This window comes from Hipposideros armiger, unplaced genomic scaffold, assembly GCF_001890085.2.
Source record: "Hipposideros armiger isolate ML-2016 unplaced genomic scaffold, ASM189008v1 scaffold_1000, whole genome shotgun sequence".
Taxonomy (NCBI): Eukaryota; Metazoa; Chordata; class Mammalia; order Chiroptera; family Hipposideridae; genus Hipposideros; species Hipposideros armiger.
The window spans coordinates 312,944-340,413 of NW_017732350.1; the positions used below are offsets into that span (position 1 = coordinate 312,944).

Below are 27,470 nucleotides of genomic sequence, written 5' to 3' on the forward strand. Positions count from 1 at the left end.
TCCACTTTGGGGAGGGTGTTAAAGAGGATTCGACTAAGGTTCAAGGGGACCCATCTGGCTGGGTGTAGAAAAGAGGCAGTGGGTAGGCTCTGAGTGGGCACACTCGCACTGCATACTTGTGTATGTTTGAACCGTAAGTGCTGTGTTTATCTTTCTGCCATGGTTTTTGGGCCCCCATCTTGTCACGCCTGAGCACGGGACTGCATTTAATGCTTGCTGGACAAAGGATGGACGTGGGTGCTGGCACACAGCCCTGCTGCCTCACTGTGTTCTGTGTGCCAGCCTGTGCCCCCTGACGTGGTCAGAGTGTGCTCTGTTTCTCTTCTGTGCAGACACACTCTTATTGTGGGGAATGGTGGCCTCCCCGTGTCCCCTCCACACACTGCAGCAAGGAGGAAGGTAGGATTTCTGGGTGTGGAAGGCCATGTTGGGGTGCTGAAATTGGGGGATGGACCTCCTGCCAACTCTCTCGTCGTCCCAGTGTTTACGGTGCCTTGTCCAAGCTCATCTGGCCCCTTGATTTTCCCTGCTGCGGATTGAAGTTCCCACTCCCAACTCTTTCTGGACGCAGCTTGGCTCCAGTCAGCCACCAGCTGCTTGCTTCTCATTCCCTGTCAGCTCCCCTCACCCCAGCTGTGCTTCAGGGTATGTGTTTCCTGCATGACCCCTTCTGAGACTTGCATGACTGGCCTGCCTGACCCAGGACCTCCCACATCTGCAGACGTTAGAAATCCTAGGAGGCTCTCAGATCCAGAAACAGAACTTAATTTTTGTGACACTTAATGCTGAGCTCCATGAACTTGATTCAAGATACGTTTATGCACATACACATTGCCGTAATGTCAAGCACGTTGCAGAAGGTTAGGAAATACGAATTGATTTGAGTCATTGATGAGCATAGAAGTAAAGGCCAAGGGACACCCATGGTGACGTCAAATGCTCGCAGTTTTCATTGAGGGGAGGACATAGAGAGTCAGATGTGGAAATACAAGAGTTCATTCTGGAACCTCTGATTTATACCACGGTTCAGTGTAGTAGACCTCTTGTGGCCCACAGAAAACACGGATGGAAAGGTAGCATATTTCGAAAACTATGGGACCTATGTTAGGTTATAAATCTTCGCTAATGCAGTTTTAAACGCAGCAGACGTGCCCCAGAAACTACAGATTGTGTCTGGGTGATGCTGGCCAACTTCAATGCAGTTTTCTCTCCTTGTGAATTATAGTGTGAAATTCATTTGTGGCGGCAGCACACCTGAGCCAGAGGGCCGTCTTGCTAAGGGGTCTAAATCCCTTGGTTTGCCAAGGAGGATTCAGGCAAGGGGAGCTTGCCCAAGGCTGTCAGGCAAGTAGGAAATAAGGGCTGGAACCCGGGGTCCTGATGTGTCTGGGCTGAGAGGAGCCACCACGTCCAGGGAGTCCACCACCACTGCCCCCACTCACTCCCCGTGAAGACACGGTCCTGGGGCGTGTCCACGAGAAGTGTTAGCTTCCCCCCCTCTTGTCTCCTGGCCACATAGCTTTAATGGGACCACTGAGGGAGTGACTCTGTGAAGGCAGATGTCAGGGACTTTGTGCTATGTTTGGAGAATAAAGAAAGTAGGTATAAAGGCTGTTTGTGGAGGAGATGGACCGTGTGGGTGTACAGACCCTCTCATAGTCACCTGCAGCATTTCTAGAGATGGCTATTCATCACCTGGTACTGTGGACTGAATGTCTGTGTCACCCCCCAAAATCCACAGGTCGGAGCTCTAACCCCCAATGCAATGGTGTTTGGAGATGGGGCCTTTGGGAAGGGATTAGGGTCAGATGGGGTCATGAGGGTGGGGCCAATGATGGGATCAGCGCCCTCATAAGAAGAGGAGGAGACTGCGGGCAAGGCCCTGAGAGCCCAAAGCCAGATGGTGACCACCTACGAGCCAGGAAGCAGGGCTTTACCAGACACCGAATCTACAAGCACCTTGATCTGGGTCTTCCAGCTTTTAGAACTGTGAGAAAGAAATGTCTGTTGGTTAAGGTGCTCAGTCTGTGGTATTATGAGTAAGATACCTGTCCTTGTCTGAGGTCTGATCAGCCAGATGTGAGCACTGGACAGGAACACCCCAGCCCAGGTCCTGCGGGTGGGGGTCAGAGCTCTGCCTCTGGGACTGAGGCTGTGTTGAGGGCGTCCCTTCAGCTCTCTGAGGTCTCGTATGACAGATGGCACAGAGGGCCATTTTGAGAAATTAGTCATAGCTCAGGTATGACCGAAGAATGAATTTGTTAGAAAGGGGAAACAAAGCTTATTTTCCAAAAATTATGTGTCCACTCCCCCAGAGGAAGGACCCAGTATTGGTGGGGTACAAAGCATATACAATTTGGAGAAACTCTTTTTAAAAACATACAAAATTAGATACAAAATACATTTTTAGAATAAGAAAAAAATCACAATAAATTACAATTTTTAAAGCTGGTAAATACTACAAACATACAAAATTTAGAAAATATATATACTTTTTTACTTAAATGCCGGACACATCTTGATAGCACCTTTTATTGGGTTGTCGGGAAAGTCATGATGCATTTTTGCAACAAAAAACAGAAAAAATACATCATGACTTTTCCGACAGCCCAAATTTTCTGCATTTCTTGGCTGCGTAGTGTTTGACTGCCTCTTCATTTGATCATAATTAGTAAGGTTATTTTCTGCGTACAGAAAAAGAAAACAGCCCTTCCTCTAGGTTCACAACTTGTGATAGGTAATGCATGCATGTTCTTAGGACTGGTGTCAACTTTGGGAAAGGAAGTTGGAGTGGAAGAAAGAGCAACTTGTGGTCATGATTAAACATCTTTTACAAATGGGACAAACCCTAAGACCATGTGGTCACACTGCAGACCCTATTTGACTGGCCGAGGCTGGGGGTACAGGCTGTGGTCAACAGGCCTGCAACACGCCCCTCCCCAGTGCAGAAAGACCTCCCGCTGTGGTTCACGTGGGGCAGCTTAGAGCCCTGGTTGCGAATGCTTCTTCAAGTGCATGTAACGTGTGTCGAAATGTAATGTGCTGTGCCCTCCATTTCATCATGTAAAGTATTTTACAATGAAAACGCTCCAAAAAATTTCATGTCCTATGAAAAATTATGGAATTGTCACTTTCTTTGTGTGTGATACCCAGGTAAAATATTTTACCGTTTTTGGCTACAAGTCCTTGCAAATCTTACAGAGCCAAAAGTGAGTTCAAGATGACTTTTTTTTTTAATTCAATTTATTGGGGTGACAATAGTTAGTAAAATTACGTTGATTTCAAGTGTGTAATTCTATAATACATCATCTGTATATCACATTGTGTGTTCACTACCCAGAGTCAGTTCTCCTTCTATCACCATATATTTGACCCTTTTATCCTCTTCTACCACCTCCCTTCCCCCTTCTCCTCTGGTAACCACTAAACTGTTGTCTGTGTCTATCAGTTTTTGTTTCTTTGTTTGTCTTGTTCCTTTGTTGCTTTCAGTTTTATATCCCATGTATCAGTGAAATCATATGGTTCTCAACTTTTCCTGTCTGACTTATTTCACTTAGCATAATAATCTCAAGATCCATCATATTGTCCCAAATGGTAGTATTTTATCTTTTCTTATGGCAGAGTAGCATTCCATTGTGTATATATTACCACATGTATATCCAATCATCTATTGAAGGACACTTAGGTTGTTTCCATGTCTTGGCCACCATAAATAAAGCTGCAGTGAACATCGGAGCACATATATCTTTATGGATAAATGTTTTCAGATTTTGGGGGTAGATACCCAGGAGAGGGATTGCAGGGTCATATGGTAATTCTATTCTTAATTTTTTGAGGAACCTCCATACTGTTTTCCATAGTGGTTGCATCAATCTGCATTCCCACCAACAGTGTATGAGGGTTCCTTTTTCTCTACATCCTCTCCAACACTTGTTATTACTTGTCTTGTTGATGATAGCCATTCTGACAGGTGTTTTGATTTGCATTTCCCTAATAGCTAGTGAAGTGGAAATTTTTTCATATATCTGTAGGTCATTTGTATGTCTTCTTGGGACATGTTTTTATTCATGTCCTCTGCCTATTTTTTAATTGGATTGTTTGTCTTTTCGTTGTTAAAATACACAGATGGCCGCTCTCCAGATAGCTGAATTAATGTGACAAAGAAAAGGTGGGATTGCAGATTTGGTGAGGGAATCATTAAACCAATAAGTCACTAATATTATTTTCACTGTAGCTTTCACTTCCTGACCTTAGAAGTATGCTGTTAAAAGGAAAAGCTGCAAAGATATTCATTCCACAAAATATTCGTAAAGTCCACCAGATGTATGCCAGGCATTGTGATAGGAGCCATGGAAATTGTGACAAACAAGCAGACATCAGTCCCTGCCCTCACTATGGTTATATGTGAAACACAGAAAGATATTGTAGAGTATATGATGAGTGACAATATGGCACGTTCCATCCATTACCGTCATCCCGTGTAACTTAATGACACTCTTGACTATCCACTATTATCTTTATTTTATTTCTCTTATTTATTGTCCATCTATCCCACTTATTCTGAATGCTATCAGTTTAGGTCCTGGCTGCCATCAATCAGAACAGTATCTCAGTGCAAGAAATCTTTCCAGTAAAGGGAAAGTTAAGCTGTGTGCTAGGCAGTGAGAAGAGAGTTAGTGGTCCTGGGCAACAGGTAGTGTCAGGCAGAGTATTAAGGGCCAGCATCCTGAGCTGAGCGTGGGCTGGCCAGGAGCGGGGATGGGAGTGACAAGCTGTGCCACAGTGAGGCAATCACACCAGACAGGAAGTCCCTTCTAGGGGGTGGATCCTGTAATGGATTGTTCACTGGGGGACACTCTGAGAGTGAAAGGGGGCCACTAATGGGATGGGAGGAAGGACAGCAGGGGTCAACAGGACTGTCTCAGGCTGATGGTCATCCTGTTTAAGGGCCCAGTATAGAATATGCCAAATGATCCTGAAACTGGCCACTTAAAGTTGTCTGAGGTTGAGGTGTAGCCAGGCAGCTGTGACAGGAGAACAGTGGAGCAAGGGGAGAAGGAGGCCTGGATCTGGCAAGAGGGAGGAAAGCCAGAGCAGGGGGAGCACCGCAGCAGGGGTGCCCGGAGCTGCTGGGTGAGAGTGGCAGGCACTCGTGCCGACTGCATGTCTTATTCTGGAAATGCCTGGTGAGTGCCAGGCCAGCGTTGCTAAGGGAATAGGAGGTGACGGGGATTGAAGGAGGAGACCACAGGAGAGCAGGGTTTCCTGGCTGCTGGCAGAACAGCAGGGTGGGGAGGGGTGCTGCCTGCCAATGCTCCTGGGCCAAACCGGCGGAGCACTCATATCCCAGAGACTTGCCAGATCCTGAGAAAGACCTTGACCTCTTGGATGGCTCCTGGAGTGTGGATAGTAGGGGGCAGGGCAGAGGCTCTAAGGGTCCTGCAGGGGAGAGGTGGCTGAGAGGCAAGTCATAGATCAGGCACAGAAGTGTGCGGAAGTCAAGAGAGTGTGTTACCTGTGCAATAGCTGGTAGTGTGGGCAGAGCAGGGAAGGTGAGTCACTAGGGCAGAGAGGAAGCCCAGGGCAGTTAGTTTGATGATCTGACAGGCACCTGTGTTGGGGAGTGTGCAGGGAGGCTGGGAGCTGAGGCCTGGGCTTCACTGGCCCACGCCGTGCAGGTGGGGTGGGTCTCAGCACCCAGCACTGGCCAGTGGTTGTTGCACATGATGGGCGGGACCCCTAGACACATACCTTTCCCATGCAGCTTTTTAATATTTTAGCTAAGCTCATCCCCAGGTAGACCCTATTCCTTGTGTGCAGAGGCCTCTAAGGGATCGAGTATGAGTGTGGTTTGCCCTGCAGAGGCCCTTAGTCGTCAGCTTTTTCATCCTCCTGTAGAACACCTGATCTATGCGCCATGCTCTCACATGCTCTGTGTCTGCATTCAGGTGCCTCCGACCTTCCTGCCACTTTTACTTTCAGGAAGAAAGCAATACTTTAATTTTCGAGTCATCCTTTCTGTATTAGCCATTTTCCAGGTGGAGTGTAACGCTCCCTCTCTTGTTTTCCTTTCTTCCTCCCTTCCCTTCCCCTCCATATCCTTTTCCATTTTCTACACACACACACACACACACACACACACACACTCCTTCGTGCTTCTTACATTTGGGGCCCTGAGGGAGGCCCTACAGGTGAAGCAGTGAGCAACATGCATAGATGATCCAGAGAGGGTGTACACTATTCTGTATACAACTAGAGACTAGAAAATTCAGTGACAGTGGCTCTCTAAGGAAAAGGGTTGTGTCCACCCAGAATCAGGGCTGTGCAAATCAGAGCCGCATGGTCCTTGTTCAGGATGGACCTGGTTCGGACACCAGAGGACCTACCTGTCACCCCTGAATATTAGAACAATACCTTTCATCAATGCCTTACCCCTCCCTCTCCCTGTGCCCCACAGGTGGACTGGATATCAGGAAGATAGCTGGGTTTGGAAATAGGTATTAGTAATCTTTTTTAGTGCAAGTGCAACTCAGTATAAGGTAGCCATTAAAAAAAAGTGCACATTATGACACATTTCTCAGATACATTGAGACAGCTTATAAGAATACACACTTGTATCTCCTGTGAGTAAGGAACAAATGTAAATTAGCATAAAGGATGAAGACTGAAACCTATACCTTCAGTTGGATTCCACAAGATAGCTAAAAAGTCCAGAGGATACGATATAAGCACTGGTTCTCAATCTTTTGTGTGTGGGGAAGGGATCACCTGGGGACTAGTTAAAAATGCAGATTTCTGGGTCACCCCAGCCCCGAGTTTTGAACTCACTAGGTCCGGGTTATGGCCGAAGAGTTTGCGTTTATAACAAGTTCCCAAGTGATGCTAATACTGCGAGCTTTGGGACCACATTTGAGCGTGTTAGAGATGCCTGATACCTGCCTAAGCTACATTAAGGACAGTGATCATTTGGGATTTTCAGAGTTCATTGGAGGGTCTCTAACCATGTGTGCTAGGGAATGTTCCTACAACACACCCCAAATACTGTGTAATTTGACTGGTTGAGATAGAGTTAACCTTAAAACTGTTTCTATTTGTAGAAAATCAAGTGAGATAGTAACAAAAACTCAGGCCATGAAGTCAGACAAGCCCAGCTACTAACAGCTCTGTGACTTAGACAACTTAATTAGTTTCTATTACCTCGGTTTACCTAATGAAAAAATGGGGAAACTAATGTTTTATCTGAGTTGTTTTGGGGATGAACAAGGTAATGTGTATAAATCTAAGCCACTGGTAATCAGGTATCTGTGCTACCTACAACCATGGATTATTTTCTTTCATCCAGTTCTGGAAAATACTCAGCTATTTTTTTCTTCAAATATTACGATCCTTTTATTATCATTTATTTCAGAGGCTCATATCAAATATATTTTAGACATCCTCAGTTCATCCTGTACATTCTTTCTTATTTTCTGTAGCCTTTTCTCTGTATGCTACACTATGGTAATATCTTTAGATTTGTTTTCCAATTCACTAATTTTTAGCTTCATCTGTGTCTAATTGGTGTGAAAAAAAATTCACTGATTTTTTTTCCTCTATCAATTACATTTTTTTATTTCTAGAAGTTCAATTTGTTGTCATTATTGTTCCAGATAGTCCTGAGAATTTTTGAGAGTATCTAATTGATTACTAGTTTTTGAGATTCCACCTTTTGTTTCTTTGAACATTTCATACTTAGTTAATGTATATTCCGTATCCAATGATTACGGTTCTTGGGGCTATAAATCTCAATCTCTCCTGCTTGCTCTCTGTTCCTACTCCTTCAATTATAACTCATGCTTCCTTATATGTTGGGTGATCTTTTTAAGCTCATATTTGAGCTGTGGGAATCTAGAGTATCCTATGTTGGGAATGCTGTAGGTTTTCTTTTCCACAAGTCCTTGCTTTAGTTTGGGAATCTCAGATTCGGATGTCTACCTTGCTGCTGGCCCATGATGTTGTCCCACTGTCCACTGCAGTGCTGATACTGGTATTTGTCCTTAGGCCAAACTCACATTTTTACCCTTATTTGCTACTCACTATTCCCTGCTCAAGTTTCAACTCACTTTCTTTATATACTTAACTTGCAAGAGCAAATGTGGGTTTAGAAAAAATTTTACCCTTGTTCATTGATGAATGAGACTACATGTGGCTGTTCTGAGCCTTGAATGCAACAATAAAAGCTAAGTTCTATCAGCACTTTCATGTGCTGCCATCATTGATCAAAGCACACAATTTTATTTGACATGTGTGGTTCCGTGGCCACAGGTTAGCAGAAACAGTCACAACCAGTTCAAAGGGGGTTGTGGACTAATGTCAATATCAGTTCATTGGGCTGATCAAGGTCCCCATGAAGCTGACATGAGAAGCATGACCTAGTTCCAGCTCATGAACTAGAGCAGAGGGAAGGGGAGAGGGGAACTTGTGATACAACTTTTAAAAAGGCAGATGTGGGAAAGAAGCTGGCCTGGCCTCAGATTTGGATGTGTGTTCTGCAACGATCCTGCTTGCGTTGTTTGTATGGAATGCACATGTGCCTACATTTTGCTATAGTGCCGCGCAAAAGCACCCAACCATTGCATTTTCTTCTGTCTTTCATGGGTCATTAGGGCTGGCACTTCTCCTGAATTAAGGGGCTCTTGTCCTCATATCAGCATGTACACTGTCTCTAGTATGTCACACCAGCAAACTCTCCTTCCCTGTTCCCCAGCTCTCTGTGTCTTGAGAAGCTGCCATTAGGCCCCACGTGGCAATATCTCACCACCTGATACAGCATCAGGCCTGGACCGAAGGGTGAATGCTGGCTGTGGGTGCCCCTCTTGTCTATCTGTATGGTCCGCCCCAGCCACAGTGACCATCCATCATGTGCACATTGTCCATCTCAGGCGCCCGCCTTTCCCTCCAGCTCTGCCATGGGAAAAAAATGCATAGGGGAGCGAGAATGCTGGTGCGCTAGGATGTGCCCAGCTGTTCTGTCTGCAGCAGACACAGTGCAGTGTCCCAGGACCTCAGTGGGAGGGGACTGCCTTGAGGGTCCCACCACCTCCTGAGTCCTCACTTCCCTTTCAGAGTGTGGGCATCACCACCACACATTCTCTGATCCAGCAGGGTGTAGGGGTTCAGCCTCTCCTCGCAGAACCAGCACGCTCCCCATCTCACCTTTGTCAAGTGTTTTGATATCTGTGAGGGGCAAGGCCTGCTCATTCACAGACCCTAAGGCTGTCCACCTTGGAGGAGAGTGGCTCTCCTGACCTCTCGCCAAGGAGAGTCGCCATGCCACATGACATCAAGATAGTCTTAAGGCCAGTTAAGACAACTTCACAGCCTAGCTTCAATTGAAAGCACTGAAATCCCGTGCTCTATAATAGCAAAACACAAATCTGTTGTGAGCTTGACTTTTCCAAGAGAGTCATTGGAGAAAATATTCAGGGCTTCTGTGAACAATGCTGGAGGCCACTGACCCTGAGGCTGGAAGGCGGCAGCCCGAGAGGAGTCGGAAGATGAGCCTTTGCTCCACCCCGATTTGGGCGCCTGTGCGACAAACGCGGTGGGGGTGTGGGGCAGAGGGGTGCTTTCCTGAGAACAGGTGGACCAAGAGGAGGAGTTGCTTCAGCTTCCAAACCAGCATTGCCCATATTTTCGATTAAAAATAGCCTCGCCCAGGATCTACCTGCACCCAGCAGACACCTCACAGTTACTGGCCGTTAGTGTCACCGGGCCTCTGGTCTTTGCCAACTACAGCTGCTGGGCCTGTGGGTTTCCCTTCTCTGCCCTCGTTTCCTGCCAGCTGCCTAGAGGGCTGCTAGGCTTCATGTCCACGACCCATCCCTGTGCCTGCTGTCCTGAGACAAGTGCTTAAGAGTGTGCTCACAGGGTCGCTGTCACCGCTGCTGTCCCGAGAGCTGGCACAGGCTGTCTGGCTGGAGCTCTGGGACAGACTATTCCAGGATCTTTTCTCTAAGGAGACTCAAAGGAGTGTGTGCCTTTGCAGAAATCGCTTGTCTAAAAGCAAGGGCACTTTCTTTCCCCTTTGCACCAGGTCTCTCTTCATACTATTTTTATTATGAAATATAAAACACACAAAAGAACACATCACTCTGTGTGTGCACCTTAGTAAATACTGAACAAGCAAACACCACCAGAGGCATAAAGCTAAACACCAGCATCGCAGAAGGTCCCTTACTCACACCTCGCCCCGCTAGAGGATACCACTTCCTGGACTCTCGTGTCCAGCATGCAAATGCATGCCTTCAGTTTCTTCTACCTTTTTAAAATTTTATTTAGTTTTACCACCAAAGACCTAGGGGATACCTCTGAACAAAACCATTTGCTTTCGCCTGTTTGGGAACTTGGTGTGTAGGCTTTATGTTTGTGAAAATCATCTGTGCTTTGTATCACTGTTGTTTGTCCATTGGTTGTCCTACGATAGTCCATTATATGAGCATCCCACAGTTTCTTTGTGCATCTGCATTTCATTCAAGTCATTTCCAGTATTTGGTCATCACAGATAAAGCAGCTATTAACACCCCAGCATACTTTCTGGGTGCACAGTGCACAAATTTTGTACACCTGAGAGTGGATTGCTGACTCACAAAGGATAAATACGTTCGATTTCAGTAGAAAATTCCAAATTGGTGTCCAAAATGGTCAGAATCACACTCCCATCAGCAGTATAGCAGGGAGTCTGTGGCCCCTTTCTCAGCAACACTTAGTAATCAGTCTTTAATGTTTGCCATCTGGAGTGTGTCATGCTACTTCCATTGTGGGTTTTGTTGTTGTTGTTGTTGTTTTTTAAGATTTTTATTAGGGAATTGGGGAAGGGAACAGTGTTTGGGAAATTGGGGAAGGAGAACATTGTGGTTTTTACAGGACCCATCAGCTCCAAGTCAAGTTGTTGTCCTTCAGTCTTAGTCGTGGAGGGCGCAAGCTCAGCTCTGAGTCCAGTCGCTGCTTTCAATCTAGTTGCGGGGTGGCACAGCCCACCGTCCCATGCGGGAGTCAAACTGGCAGCCTTGTTGCACTCTGAGCCATCCGGCCGCCCGTCAGCAGCTCGCGGCTGCTCAGTTCAAGGTGCCATGTTCAATTTTAGTTGCGGGGGAACGCATGCAGCCCACCATCCCATGCAGGAGTCCAGCTGGCAACCTTGTTGTTAGGAGCATGTGCTCTCACCAGCTCAGCAGCAGCTCAGCTTGGGCACAGCTCACTGACCCATGTGGGAATCAAACTGGCAACCGTGTTGCTCAGAGCTCATGTTCTAACGAACTGAGCCACTCGTCCAGCCCCTTCATTGTGGTCTTAATTTGTATTTCCCAGATTCCTAATGAGGCAATTGCACCATCTTCCTAGGCAATCTGTGATCCTCTGTCTCAGTTGTACCATTCTTCCCCCAAAATAAGACCAGGTCTTATGTTAATTTTTGCTCCAAAAGATGCATTTTATTCATTTATTCATGTACAAAAACATACATTTATTCAAATACAGTCATGTCTGGCTGACAATCTTAACTGGGGCTTATGTTTGGGGTAGGGCTTATATTAAAAGCACCCTGAAAATCATGCTAGGGCTTATTTTCTGGTTAGGTCTTATTTTCGGGGAAATGGTAACAAGAAAAGGTGAAACAAGGCATCAGGCAAGACGGAGTGATAGAGATTGGACATAAGTCAGAAAACCAGAGTTCCGATCCCATTTACTGTTTCTAGAACTCTGAGGTCAAAGTTGTGAAGGACTCAGAATCAAGGAGAATGATATTTTTGAATGGCCTGTTGGACATCATGCTCCTGAGGTCACCTTTCATATGATCCTGCATTCATGCATCCATTTATAATGCTTGTTATTAAGAATTGGTACAGTTCTTATTCCTCCAAACTATCCTATTTGTTTGCCACTAATGCTTATATAATAAATAATATTAACAGTCTCACGTCTCACATTATAAAATACATTCAGTTCTTCCACCTATAAAAATGTTTTACCTTTCCTGTGTGGTTGGTTCGTAGTTTAATAGCAACCAACTGGCCTTACTGGGCGTGTAGCTTAGGCCTCAGGGTGCTGGTGACCTGTTTGGGTTGCGGGAGGAACTGTTGTCACAGTGCAGAGCTTTCAGAATCGGCCCCACCAAGGCCAAGGAGCGTCCACACGGGCCCCTCCACCTGCACCTGCCGCCCTGAGCAGTGGGGTGTGGAAAGAGCCCATCCATCGTGCACAGCTGAGCACGACTTGAAAAGAAATCTATTTTTGAAACAAAGTTCCCACCCCCTACAACACAGCTCAGCTCTCAAGTCTCAGGTTAGCCTTTTGAGATGGATCTAGAAGACCGAGGACAGGAAAGTAAGACCACATCTGTTCCAAACCCATCTTGTGTGAGAGACCTTTTGCAGCTGGGAGGAGGCATCAGAAATGTCCCCCAAACCCAGCAGCCCCTGGAAGTGTCACACTTTTGAACTCTTCCCCAAATAAAGTGCATTGAGGCACATTCTTACCATTTAGGACCTCAGTTCCCTCATTTTAGGAAATGTCAGGTCTGGACCATTTTCTAGGACCTCTGGGGTCTCAGCCTCTCTCAGACCTCATGATCTGAAGAGCTCAATTGCTGGAAGGAGACAATGGGCTGAGGGTGGGGGTGACTTAGCTGATTGGGGGAGGGGTTTGCACCCACTCGCTGCCTTTGCAGTCCCGGCCTGGCCTTCCCAGGGGGCCTCCTCCTCCTCCCCGCAGGCACAAGACCCCCTCTTGTGCGTTGTAGTAGCGTGTTTGCTGCTTGGTTTTGGACTTACAGGTCTCATTCCCATGGATAAGGGGAGGGGCGGCACCCACTGACCCGCCAGGATGTGGAAGCAGAGCCAGGTGGTCAGCTCAGCCCAGTGCAACCCTCATGTCCCCTGCGCCTCCCACCCCACAGTGAGTGACAGTTTCTTCTCCTGGTGACTTCTTCTGACTGTATCATGTGGACGAACATTTTAAATCCCAGCTCTTCCCTGCTCTCCCTGCAGAAGGGAGAGTGTGAGGGGGTGAAGAGGGCCCTGGGAGTGGGGGCCCTCCCGCCCCTCCATCTGTGGGCCAGAGGCTCCTTGTTAGAGTGCCCATCATAATCCCCACCCCTTGCCCCCCTGGGCCGGGGGTTGGGAGGCGCAGCACCCTCTGGGACTCGGACCTCAGTGAAGAGAGGAGGTAAGTCAGAGGCTCCGCAGACCCCCTGCCCAGCTCTGGGGTCCTGTGGGTCTTACCTGCTGGTGCCCTGAGCAGCACTGCTGATCCAGGTGAACCTCGGCCTCTCCTGATGCCCACCTGGGGCATGGCCCTCTGGGTTTTGGCTGCAGTCCAGCCCTGAGCCATAGGATCTCCTTGTCGCGAGCTCTTGGCATCACTGAGCTATGAGTGAGGCCTCCCTTAACCCTGAGGTGGGGACGCTGCTGCCGGCTGCCCTTTTGGGGCACTTCTTCCTGCCAGAGGGTAGGAGTAGGGGTGATGGGATCTTCCTGTCTTCCAGGATCAGGGCCAGGGACAACAATGGGTCCTACGCCCTGTGCCTGCTGCACGAGGGCAAGGTGCTGCACTACCGCATCGACAAGGACAAGACAGGCAAGCTTTCCATCCCCGATGGCAAGAAGTTCGACACGCTCTGGCAGGTACACAGCGCCCTGGGAATGAGGGGGACAGAGCCCCGGGGACCTGCTAGAGTCGCTGCCTGGGACTCTGCCCGAGACCTGCCCAACCAGAGCCTGCCCTTCTACCCTAGGTGCCGCTGAGTACCAGTGGCCAAGTTTGCAAAGTGCTGACCTAGAGTCATCAGGTTAATGAGGCTCCACAAGGTTCTGTAGCTTCTCCAGGGCTAGTCAGCTCTTGGCACCTCAGGGCGGAGTCCACACAGGACTGTGGTCAGAGTTCAACAGGGACCCTGCATTGGGGACTAGAAAACATTTCTCTCTAAGACATTCTTACTGGAACCCAGAGCAGCCTTTCAGACAAATACACACAAAATAAAGGCATGGATGGCTGGGAAGAAGGCATGGAGGTGGCCGATCTGACTGTTCTTTTAACTGTGCAAGGCCAAGTTGAATATAAAATGTCAGGTGCCATTCTTGCTGCAAAATGAGTCTCCGTTGAAATAAGGCAACTTAGAAAGTTAGGCAGCACTTCCCACGCTCCCAGCCACCTCCTGCACAGGGTTGTGCTACCCTGATCTGAAAGGTTTATTCTTGACCCGACTGTTAGTAAACCTGAAACAGCTCATAATCGTGGTGTTACTTAGGCACAAGGAGCACTAACCAGTGCTCACTGCTGTTTTCCATGAGGCTGTCGTGGGCATGACCAGCTTGTCTTCATTTTCAAGCTGAATGAAGTTACCTGAAGAAATGACATCATTTTAGTGAAACGCCCTATACACTGTAGTGGGGCAGAGACGGAGAAAACCGAGGGCCTCTGCTACCCGAAGAGCAACAGCTACGTTGCGCTTTTGCGCTTTTGTGGGTGAGGGCCTGGCCAGGAACCTCACGTGTGGTAATACCGAGGCAAGGTCCCAACTTGAAATCTCATCTTTTAAAAAACTGAGGCCAGGGATCCTCATTACCTTGAACACACATAGAGTAACCACCACCTAATGTATTTTGGTTTCTAATGCTATAATTGGAACAAGAACTTCTTTTCTGACTGCTGAGTATTGTAATGTTCATATCAGTTATAACACTGACCTCATTATTTGATTTGTAGCACATTAGCATAGGGCTCATTATCAACCACAGGCTTTGCTTTATTTTAATGGTATCGATTTGAAAGAGCAGTTAGCCTGTCAGGTAGCCCACTGCAAGTCAGAGAAATGAGTAGAGAATGTTGCCTTCCGGAATTAATTTCCCATCAAAGTCTCTTGACTTTTACATGGTGTGTTAATGGTGCATTTAAAGGCCTGAAGGCCCTGGGCTCCCTCACCAGTGCACAGCCACAGGGCTTCTTCCGAATGACCCTTCTCCTCTGAGTCCACTTACAGTTTCAGAGTCTGTGCACTCACTGTAATGCTAAACATCTCTAATTGTTGGGAAGTTCCTTCCGAAGACTCTGCCCCATATTTATTGATTTCTCCAGAAGATGATAGTATTCAGCCCTAATTAAATCCTTCCCATTGTATATTTTCTAACCACCACATTTAAGAAGGAACACCAAAAATGCCACCAGTGTCTTTCATTTTTACCAGCATGATTTCATGGATTTTTCTCGACGGCAAGGTAGCAATGTAGGGTACCTCTGTGCTCTCCCCTCAGCCAGGAGCCTAGTGCTATGTTTCTGTAAGTTGTTAATTGCTATACTACTCTAGTATTCCTCACTTTGGAGCAGGAGTTAGCAAACCCATAGACCAAATCTGGCCCTGGCATGTTTTTGTATACTCGTTGAAGAAGTTTTGACACTTTAAAAGGTTGTTTGAAATAAATAAAGGACCATGTGACAGAGATCGTATGTGGCCTGAAAAAGCCTAAAATATCACTGTCTGGCCCTTTATAGAAAAAAGTTTGCAGACCCTTGCCCAAGAGGGAAACTCCTACAAGTACGCCCACCTCTCAGCCACCCTTGTGGAGTAGATTGTCTGAAAATACAAGCATTAAAGGAGATGTTTGAATGACACTGGAAAGATGGATGAGATGTCTCGTCTATTTTAGGGACCTCAATACCATTAGCTTGAGAACATACTACCATGTTTCCCCCAAAATAAGACCAGGCCTTATATTAATTTTTGCCCCTACAATACATTTATTCATTTATTCATGTACAAAAGTCTACAATTATTCAAACAGTCATGTCTGGCAGGTGACCTTAACTGGGGCTTATGTTTGGGGTAGGGCTTATATTACAAGCATCCTGCAAAATCATGCTAGGGCTTATTTTCTAGTTAGGTCTTATTTTCGGGAAAATACAGTATTATTGCATTGAACAACAGGGAGAGCTTTGGTGCCCATTTCAATAGCATGTTAGGACTGATCAGACTGAAACATTTGTTAAGAGGGTAGCTCTCATGTTGTGTTCTTATCACAATAAAGTTTTTTTTAAAAGAATGTTATCTGAAGGGTAAAATATATTCATTCAACAAATGTTCACCCAAGTAGGTAAGTTTTGGTACTGGAAAAGTTATCGATAAACAGATAAGCAAGAAATATCAGATAGGAAGATTTTAGGTGGACTCAAGAGGAAATATCTGTATGAAAAAAGAAAATGTGACATACTAAGACTTCTTATTGCATAATTTTGATGTAAATAAATCTACTTGTCATCAATTTATTTTTAATGTAGGAATTGGATATCATGTTTCACAGTTTTCTGGGAATGATTAGCCAAGGATGTCCATGTCCTGTCAACATAAGGCCACTTTCCAAAAGGTCACCTTTCCCCATCTCCCAGCTCCTATGTCACCTGTGCTATGGTGTCTTCGCTCTAAAGCTTTTGGGCTGAGTGACTTGGTCCCTGCAAAGTCCTTGCCCACAGGACTGTTAACAGCATTACTCACTATCTGTCTCTCCACCAAGAAAGTAAACACTTCGAGGGCAGGAAATATGTTATTCCCCTTAGTTTACCTTTGTCCTTTCTCAGGGCTCAGTGAAGCAGAATGTTTGTTGAATGACTGATTGACTGAATGAGTGAATATTAGCATGCTGAGGTCATTTTCATATCATACAGATGCAGGAGAATATAAACAGATACTGTAAGGGCAACTTGCTATCAAAAAAGAAAGAGAGAGAAAGAGGGGTGAGGGAGAAAGACAGAGCGCGAGCGAGTGCGAGCCAGCCGAGGGGAGTAGGGTCCCAAAGGCAAGGCAACATGTGAACTGTCCTGAGTCTGAGGGTGGGAGGGAGAGGCATGGCCCAGGGAGGTTGAGGGTTGCCCTTGTTGGTAAGGATTGTCCTGGAATCACTTTAAAGTTTGAAAAGGGAGTCTGCTGCTCCAGGTAGGATTTCATTTCCTGCCTCCATTATTTATTGCAACTTGTTTACTTTCTTCTCTTTCAGCTAGTCGAGCATTATTCTTATAAACCAGATGGTTTGTTAAGAGTTCTTACAGTTCCATGTCAAAAAATTGGCGATCAAACTGGTGAGTCACTAAAACACTGGAGCCTCAGTCTTTTAGATAATAATAATAATCTAGTAACAATCAGCCTCATTTTAGATTTGGCCTGTTGCAAATTCAGGTGGGATGACACCTTGTTTTTACTGATTGATTAAAAATGTCAGGTTGCTCCAGGTTTACATGTATCATTAATCAAAAAATAGCCAATAACTTTCACTTTAAAAAACTAACTAGTTTTAATTGCATGAGTGAGAAAGTTTGAGTGAAAGAGAATAAAAAGAAATGTATCCAGAAAATGTATCTGCTTTTTAAGCTGCAGTATTTTACAGTCACGTTGATTGGTCTGCAGTGGGGAGGGGGAAAACGGGCGGTTTTCATTGATGTGGCAGTAATCATCCGTGCTCTTTCTCACCAGGAAGTATTAATTTTGGAGCTCGTCCACAACTTCCAGGGGCCCATCCTCCGGTAAGTGTTACTAGAAATACCAATGAAGGTGGAGCAGTTGTATATTAGCATAATGAAAGCATGTCTGGGCTAACAGGAGTAGCGGTAATTGTTTAGGCTGCTGTCAGCTAGAATCGGCCTGTTTTCAATTCGAAGCTAGCCAAGTTAATTGCTTTCGTAGGTTAAGTTCCCTCCATTTGTTGACAATATACACAATGCTCATGAAACCCAATGTTAAATCAGAAATATGCCTTCTAGCAGATGAGGGAAATGGTAGTATATTGTTCAGGCTCAGTCTTGAACCATCTATGTGGACGCGTGGGCATAATCCACATGACCACGCACATGCTCGGTGTAACAAGTCTGGTATATAAGATGTCTCAGTGACGTTGTCTGCCCAAGCCTTTGGGTTAAATCAGCAAAGACATTGTTATTAGAAGACTTGCCCTTTCCACAAAAGTTGGTTTGACAATAGCTTAGCAGAGGAAGGCTTGGGGAGTGCTTGATGGATCAGAGGAGAGAAGCCCTAGAGGACAGTCGGGCACTTAGCCAGAACCTCCTTCCCCCATCAATAGGAGGCGAGAACATGGCCTGTCCAGGCTTCTTCATGGTAGTTGGCCTGAAACATGCCTAATGCACCTAAAGAGAGAGATTTCCACCTCTTTCCTCCCTCCAGACTTACGAGCTGATGCATGAATTTACACTCAAAGCGCGAATTGGTTTCCTATGCCTTTTTTGGGGACCTCATTGTGAACCTTTGATTCCCTTTAATGCCATCTGTGAAGTGTAAACATTTCCCAACACCAGCAGTCTGCTCTAACCGTCACGTTTTTGCCTTTTAGCCCTTAAAAAAAATCTGGAATGCACTTTCTGCCCCCAGCGGGGACTAGTGACGGCTTAGAAGCTGTGCCTGTGATGAAACTGGGAGGCTCTCTGGGGACAGCACTCATCTCCAGTTTGGGAGGCCTGGAATTTGCTAAAATACCAGTGAATTTTAGGATCGACACCTAAAGTACAGCACCTTTAAGGAGTCGTTTTTTGTCACTCTTTACGTGGCTCATTGGCCTGGTGACTCTGCTTTAACATGTATGTTCCACGAGACGTCCATTTTCCTCTAAGATGGATGAGCACTGAGAACTCCTAAAAGAATATCAAGCCCTATATTTAGCTATATATCACCCAATGGCTTCAAGAAGTTAGATATTTTGGAAGAACTTTTTATTACTGATGAGATACATACAGAAAAAAATGCACCTGCCCTAAGTGTCCAACTCAATGGATTTCCACAAACACTATGCAGCCAGCACCCCAAAGAAGTAACAAAATTAGGCAGTCAGATTTCCTTTTAGTTTCTTTAGGATGATTTTCCTTAAGTTTGAAATTCAATAATGCTTTATGAAACATAGGCTGTTTAATGTAACAGCTCTAATTCTCTAGCCCAGGGGTTGGCAAACTGCAGCTTGCAAGCCACATGTGGCTCTTTGGGTTCGTTCCATCTCAAAAGTTTGCCGACCCCTGGAAGAGCCAATCCTGTCCCTCACAACAATTTAAAAATTATTGAGAGCCATAAATGTATTTTTACATAGTCACCATTATGTGAATAATATCCTGTAAAAATTTTATAAATGAAACTATGATAGTTTTATTTTCATTTTCAATTTTACCTCAGAGCCATAGTTCATGAGCTGCAGTTTGCTGACCCCCTCATGGCTCTTCCGTCGCAAAAGTTTGCCGACCCCTGCTCTAGCTTTTCGTGGAAAATATTGGGTTGTCAGAAAAGTCATGACACATTTTTGCAACGAAAAACATAGAAAAAAATACGTCATGACTTTTCCGACAACCCAATATTACCCCAATAATTTTTCAGATCCTTATGCTCAGGTGCTGGCTTTTCTTGAGGGCTTCCTCATGGTCACGGTTGCCCATGGGGAATCACAGCGGCAGGACCTGTAGGGGCTGGCAGTGTAATTATAAAGCAGTTAAAATAGCATGTCATGCATCGTAGCCTGTATTTGTTTTCTGAAACATTTACTCTTCCTCTTTGCCATTATGGTTTCTAGACTTGGTCAGCAGGTGGAATAATCTCCAGAATCAAATCATACTCCTTCCCAAAGCCTGGCGGCAAAAAGGTGCTAAACGTCCCCTGCTTGCTGTCCCTGACTAAGTGGTAGGACTGACCCGCACTCAGCGTCCACGCCCCCTGCCCCACCCCCTCTGGCTGCTCTCGTGTGCGCTGCCTTGACCTGCCCGCCTGCTGCTCTGGCCTCACGTCTCTGTGCCGTGTGTAGCCCTCATGGGCAGTCCACCCAGGTACACACTATGCTTTCCATGTGGGTCCTGGTCACTTTACTGCAAAGTGCATCACTGTGCGTGTGCTCTCTCTGCTCACGTGTGTGCTTGAAAGTCATTTGGGTCAGTATGATAGGTGGGAGCTAATTCTCATATTGGAAAATCTTTTCCAAGTGAGCCAAGTGACTTTTAAGTTACCATAATCATATGTTGCAGTGTTATGGTAATTGATGACATAAATCACATGTTGATTGAAGAAACATCAAGATATAGTGGGCACTGCACAGTGAGGGCTTAAGGTTGTTTATTTCATAGGTATCAAGTGCCTCAATAACTTCATTATGGCTATAGATTTCCAACATAGAACTTTAAAGTAAGATGTATAAAGATAGGAAATTGAGGATTAGAAACACCATTTATGTTTATGAGGCAGGAGGGTTGACATAGGAAGCATTTTTATATTTTGCTAGATTACTGAATTAGGAAGGAAATAAAAAGCTCTTTTTTAATGACTTATTTGTAATGAATCACCTCCCTCAAAAAATACATACATATATATAATGTATATGGATTGCTTTTTTCCCATTGCTACTTTTATCATCAGTGGTTAATTTTTTATTAATAAGTTAATTTTTTATTAATTTAATTTTTAAATTAATAAAAGTTAATTTTTTATTAATAATGCTTTCTATTTTCATATCAGTTAGTATTTTTCCAAACATTTTAGCATATCATTGGGCATCAACTCACAAAGTAGATTGCCTAAAGTACTTATGAGAATCAGAAACTAAAAAGCATAAAAGCCCTGAGATTTTATTTAATATAAATTTACCTAGTGGGCAGTCAGACTGAAGACATTCTCCATCTTGTTGACCATAGAATATATACCATAGAGAAGTGAGTTTAAGGTGGTGTTTGAGGGGAAAAATTATGTGATAAACCTGAATGGGATAACTATTTTAATGTCATATCCCCCGTCAGTGTGCATCAGCCCATGGAACTGTCAGCTATGATGGGGCATTGCTTTTGGGGGCGACAGTGAGGGCTGCCCAAGCCAGAGATGGCATCTTAGGAGTTGGGGACCAGGTTGTCAAGGGGATATATTCTCTATGTCAGTGTCCCTTTTGCCCTACAACTTGGTGTGTGTTTCCAGACCAGGGCCAATAGGTGATTGAGGCTTTGGCCTTGAACATGTCAACATTCCCCATGATCCAAGGCAAAATTCTCTATGGTTGCCACTTTCTGGCCCTGGACCCCTATCGGCATTACCCCTCCTCCCAGGACAGGGCTCTGCTCAGTTGCCGGGGTGACACCTCATAGGACTATAGTCCAGTGGTAAATAGGCCAGATGGTGCCCCATCAAGTGGGGTGACTCAAAATGTTTTCTGATTCAGGGTGCTTTTCAGTCATGAATCGTGTTTGCAAGGTTAGGATTACAAATTCAGTTCAAATTAGTGACTTTACTACCTTGGTGTGGCAGTCAAAGATGGTAGATCCTTAAACAAGTGCTGCGTTGACAAAGCTTCATAGAATGACTCTGGACAGGACACACAGCGTACCCAGCGCCCCATCCGCAGCCCCAGAGCCCCTCACTCTCCGGGCTTCCTTGGCCACTCCACTTACAGGGTCTGCCTGGAGCCATGAAGGAAGCCTTTTGTGGAAGTGGGCCACACCCCTGGTTCCCACCCGTGTTTATTCATCACTCTCTTGATGAAGGCCAAAGCCCGTGTTTCAACACACAGTCCCGCAGCCCAGGTGCAGACCCAGAAATGAGCATGAGCAGTTTCACTGTAAACAGAGTAGACACAGCATTCCACATTTATCTTAATTCTGTGGTTTCCTAGTGTATCACTCAGGGTTCAACCAGGGGAGCATGACCAGTCGGAGATTTATGTGTAAAACAGACACACACACCCCCACACACACATAGGTGTATATATATAATGCACACACATATATACCTTTTTATACCTACACACATCTATATACAGGTACCCCACACACATGCATATGTAGGTTTAACACAAGGACTTGCTTTACACAGTTGTAGGGGCTGGCTGAGTAAGTCTGGTGTCTGTAGGGCAGGCCGTCAGGAAGAGACGATCAGGATGGAACCTCTCAGGCACAATTGCAGCTGTCACCCACAGCCAGGGGTCATTTGTGCCCCCACCCCCACACCTGTTACTCCTTTGGGACAGCCTCAGCTCTCTTCGAAGGGCTCTTGACTGATTAAGTCAGGGCCACCCAGGACAATCTCACCAACTTAAATCAACTAATTAGGGATTTTATTGGCAGCTGTAAAATTCCTCCCTAGCAGTACCCATTCAGGGTTTCATTCAATAACAGAGGATTGTAGTTCAGGCTAGCTAGGCTGACACATCAAAATGCCGTCACCCCAGGAAACAGTAACCCAGCACTGTGAGGAGATAAGCCCTACTCCCACTTCCATCGTTGTCCCAAGCAGGCTAAAGCCAGCTCAGGTCACTCACATTGAATAAAGAAAAATCCAGAAAATAAGTTTTAGTAGACCTTTAGACGAAGGGAGAACACGTCTAAAGGAAGTTGAAGAAAATATCAGTAAGGCTACCTAAAAATAAAGAAATATACACATAGATAAGAATCACAACATCATCCAAAGAGAAATAATAAACTGGGAATAAGTATTAGTAATGATGACAAATATATAAGGTTGATAACTTTAATATATAAAGAAATTCTATAAATCAGTTAGAGAAGTTTTAACTATCTAATAGGCTATTGGGCAGAGAATGTCAGTAGGTAGTTTATAGTAAAGCAAATATAAATAGCTCTTAAACATAGGGAAAGCTGTCAATTTTATAATAACAGAAATGCTAGTTAAAACTATGGTGCTGTGTTATGTCCACCTGTAAAATTGATCCGAGTAAAAAAGCCTGGTGACACAATGTGCAGCAAGGGTATGGTAGATAAGCACTTTCACACTTTGTTGGAGAAGTGTGAAATGGTACAATCTCTGAAAAAGGCAATTTCACAGCATCCATCAAAATTAAAAGCACATATAACTTCTTAACCACAATTTTATTTCTAGGTATGTATCATACAGATATTCTTGCATTTGTTTAATCATGTACGTATATATGAAGGTGTTTATTCTTATATTGTTTAATTGACAAAGTCTGGAAAGAATTTAAAACCTATCAATGAGAAATAAATGTACTCATTTACAATAAAATTCATACTGTGGGAGGGGGCTGAGATCTAAAATTGTTTCCAAAATACAATATTAATTGCAAACAACAAAGGCATGCATATATATATATATATATATATATATATATATATATATATATATGCTGATGCAGTATAGAATATTCTGGAAGAATATAGAAAATACAAGTATACAAGTAACACTAGTTACCTCGAGAGAAGAAAACAGGGGTGTCAAAGAGACCCACTTTTCACTTTAAACCCTATAGTGCCTTTTTAAATTTGCACCTATTAAAATTATTTAATCAACTTTTAAATAGAGAATTAAATATTAGAATGTAATTAACCTGATTAATTCTGTGAAAATACTTTTCTGGACAAAAAGAAAAACAGGTTGTTTATTTAAATGTATAACCACTTTGAAGTATGCATTGAATTTTTACATAGATGTCAAAGATATCAATAGTTAATTGATAAAAGAAAAGGATTGTATGATTTAAGCTATATATTAAAAATATTTTAATTGTTCATCAGAAATATTTTAGAACTAATATTTATGTTTTCACAAATAGAAGGGGAATTTTCCATTATTTAACCAGTTTTGAGAAAAGACTAGTGGGAATTATGTCAACTATTTCATCTGTTTAGCTAAGGTGTAAATAACTTACTTGAATTTGATCAATTTGATCTAATAATTTGATTAATTTGATTAATATAGTTTTAATCTGGCACAAAAAGTACATGCTAGAACTCAAGTTCTATTAAATTAAAACTAGCATATAGGTTGATAATTAAATTAAAGCTAGCATATAGGTAGATAATGAAAAGTATAGTTTAATTTGAAGATTATTAATCAAATAATTTAAAATTTCATGATGAAAACTTAAGGGCAGATGTCTTTTCAACTTTTCTCTAGAGATTAGTAACATTTCAGTACTTAAAAATACAACTGGATTTAACTAAAGAAAACAAGTGTGATTCACTCTCTCCCCACCTCCCACCATACACTTACCTACACTTACTTTAAGGACTGGGAGTCCTTAAATGAATAAAATCCGTCCTGGTACTGGAACATTTTTCTTTGCTACTTTAAGTATTGGGCTGCCGGAAAAGTCATGATGTATTTTTTCTATGTTTTTCATTGCAAAAATGCATCATGACTTTTCCGACAGCCCAATACATAACTAACTTATCCTTCTATTAAGGAAAGTTGTCAGAGTTTGACCAGCATCCTTAAAGACTTGAAGACAGCATTTCAGGTCCACAATTCAAAGGCACATGCTCTGAGACACAGCATTCACATTTATCTAAGTTGTGGAAAGTTCCAGAATTTCAAATGAAAACCCATTTTGCATGTTTTATTCCAGCACATGCATTGATGATTGGAATATTTTGCGACATATTTAAACACAGAATTCACTAGGGTTCAGCTGGGAGAGAGAAAAAGAAAAAGAAGTTCTCACGTCATACTCGTCTGGTAATGCCAAAGCAGTGGGCCAGGCCTTGAGAAAATGTTATTAAGGGCCAGACTTAAGATCTTTGCTTCTAAGGTGAGGGAAGGTTAATTATGAAAGTCTTGTGTTTACTTTCTTGTATCTGAAAGAAACCTAATAATATCCCATGTCCTGGCCCTGGAGGGCCTGCCCTCAGCTGAGAGGCCTAATTCCCCTGTGGGACCAGTCATTCCACCAGAGACCAGAACCATGTTGGTTTATGGAAGCCAGTGAAGCCTACTGGCTCTTTTTGTCACTGCAATTGTGACAAGTGTGTCCTCATCTTTATTACTGCTGTTGCCTGATTTGAAAATGTCTTTCCAGAAGTCCAAAAATTAAGGTCTAGAAATGGACATTAGGATATGAACAATACTCCCTATCAGGAAATTCCAAATTAGCCTTGTCAGCTCCATAAGCGCAATATATTTTTTCTCTTTTGTTCACTTCTGAATCCCCACTTCTTAAACTTAGACACTCAAAGAATATTTGTCAAATACATTTTCTACTTGCAGTTAATCCTGGCAAAAAAGAGATCAGGGATCATAATTTATAACCTGACCTAATTTTTATTTTATTATTGTGGAGTGATCTGTTTTTACCAGAATTTATAAAACTTAAAAGAAAAATCACAAATTGCTTTTGGGAAGGTAGAAAGCTAAGGTAGCTAGTGCCATCTAGTGGCATGCTACAGGTTTGACTTCTGTTTTGAATATCAGCAAAAATGGGAAAAAAGCTATTGTCAACATTAATCTACACCTTGTTCTCGAAGCAGAAATGGTGATGCTGTTGATTAGGGCAAATAAATTATGAAACACAAAGCAGAAAGAATAATGACAAGTGGTATAATGAGCCAACAAGATGCTTTTCATTAAATTAAAATTTTATTCAATTTTAAATACTAATCTATATTTTTATAATTTACTATTATGCCTTAGAGCTCATTTTTTACAAAGTCCTTAAATTCTTTTCCATTGAGCATTCAATTCTAGAAGGTTTTTGTTGTTGCTCTTCTACTAATTGACATATTCATTAAGTGTTTTGGGAAAGATGAAACTTGCTTTTTGTATCTTCGCCTTCATCATAAAGTCATGCCCGCCCTTTTAACTAACACAACAGAAAGCCTCCCATGTCTTCCAAAGGCCATTCTCCTGAGCCTATTGCCATCTTCTGTCCCGCTGTGGGTGGGAGGGCAGGGTTTGGGGCGGGGAGCTGACACAGTTATTTAGGAAAAGGTGGAGTTGGGCCGGGCTCTGAAGGCTATAACTGTGTGGTGGTCTGTGCGGGCAGCATTGAAAGAAGCTCTGATACACCTCTGCTGAAAACATGGAGTCCTGTCTTTCAGAGGGGACCCTCAACCCGTTTCCTTCTCTAGACAGACTCTGGTGAACACCACACCACCCACCAGAGTAAGCTATGTCCAGGGCTTTCAGTTCACTGCGTCCATCACTACCTATCCTGGCGTACTCCGGATGCCCTGGCATCTCTGGCAGTGTTTTTTTACACCCCCACCTCTGTTTTAAAATTCTTCCTCATAGGATTTATATGTCAGGTAATCGCATCCTGGCTTAAATATAACAGCTTTTATGAAGTCCTCCTGCTCTGGAGAACATTCGACCAGGGTGGAGACACTGTATCCCCATATGGTCTTAAGTGGGCAAAGGGCAGGAGGGCATAAGGTTATGAGAAGGGGTTCTGGTGCCCTCTTGATGGTCCTGGTGTCTTAAAGTTTTGTCTTTGGACCTCAGTACTTTCCTACCTGCAGGGAAAATCAGAGAAGTTGTAATCCTAAAAGAAACTTCTGTTTTAATTTGAAAACTATTTCCATCTTGGAGTTTTATTTCAGGAGGGAACTGAGCAGAGGCGGGGGATGGAAAGCCTTGGGAATTACCTAGTCTCTCCTATGACAGTTCTGCCAGGATAGGGTAATTAGATTACAAGTGATACATGAATTCACAGCATATCCGACAGTGCTGTAATCACAAAATTTCTAAAAAGGTAGATTGTCATTTGGAATTATCCACATCTATTTCCTTCCATTAATATAAAGAGAGAGAACTTATTTTTATATGACACTAGTGTACATTTCACCTCTCCCAGCTTTAACAAGCTTGTTCATTCATTCATTCATTCATTCACTCATTCACTCACTCATCATGTGTGTGTTTGACACATTTTTATTGAACACCAACAGGGAACCTGACAAAGCTCTAATGCAGTAAATGAATTACTATGCCCCCGGCACTTAGATGTTATTTTCATCCTTGATATTTCATAGCTACTTCCATTCAACAATTCAGTAAGAATGCTGCTGAGGTAGTAGTGAGAACATGGATATGAGGACATCCCATTGACACAAAAGAGCAGGTGTCCTTTAGCCAGGTCACACAGGTCTTTGTCACTGTGGGCACTGTGGCTCTGTAGTGCTCCGTAGACAGCGTGAAGAAGGAAGTCCAGGGTTGGAGACGAGTGGCCGAGTGGTGGCTGTAGCACATTGTGACTGCAGTGTTGTACTTTGGCTCCTGGGACTGTGACATCAGGAAGGCAGACGAGGATATTCAGTGTGTGCCAGAAGACAAGTGAATGTGTACAATTAAGCTTAATGTCTGTTTTTTAAACTTCTCCAATATCTTGCGGTATCTCATTTCTTCGTGGCCAATGCTTGGGCACTGACACGGTAAATGGATATATAAATTTTCTACTCAACTCACACCCCCAAAATGGATTGAATTGTGGCTTTCTTATGTACCAGATTTAGTAGCAATACCCTTGTTTTACATGTGGTGTGTAAGGGTGGATCAGGAAGACCTGAGATAGAGACTTTCAAAGGGGAAATGTTATAGGAATATCAGGATATTTTCTCCCCATTATTTTATGATGCAAATTGATGTAAATCAAATAAATAATAGGGAAGGTCACCATTAACAATGGCCAGCAAACTTTACTTTGATAAGCTTCATTTACTTGCTCTAGGTACAGGGA

At 43.8% G+C, this 27,470-nt stretch overlaps 1 protein-coding gene across 6 annotated transcripts in view; it reads left to right on the top strand.

The window, feature by feature from the left end:
- Window positions 1–27,470, top strand: part of SYK (spleen associated tyrosine kinase) — an 89,647-nt gene that overhangs the window by 42,268 nt on the left and 19,909 nt on the right. For 5 of the 6 annotated variants that reach the window (XM_019631452.1, XM_019631454.1, XM_019631453.1 and 2 more), the window contains 4 exons: window positions 13,523–13,661; window positions 17,022–17,103; window positions 17,495–17,544; window positions 19,584–19,652. In XM_019631452.1, coding sequence (XP_019486997.1) covers window positions 13,523–13,661; window positions 17,022–17,103; window positions 17,495–17,544; window positions 19,584–19,652 — 340 coding nt within the window. The remainder of the gene's footprint in view (window positions 1–13,522; window positions 13,662–17,021; window positions 17,104–17,494; window positions 17,545–19,583; window positions 19,653–27,470) is intronic. The other variant, XM_019631457.1, reaches the window with a different exon arrangement.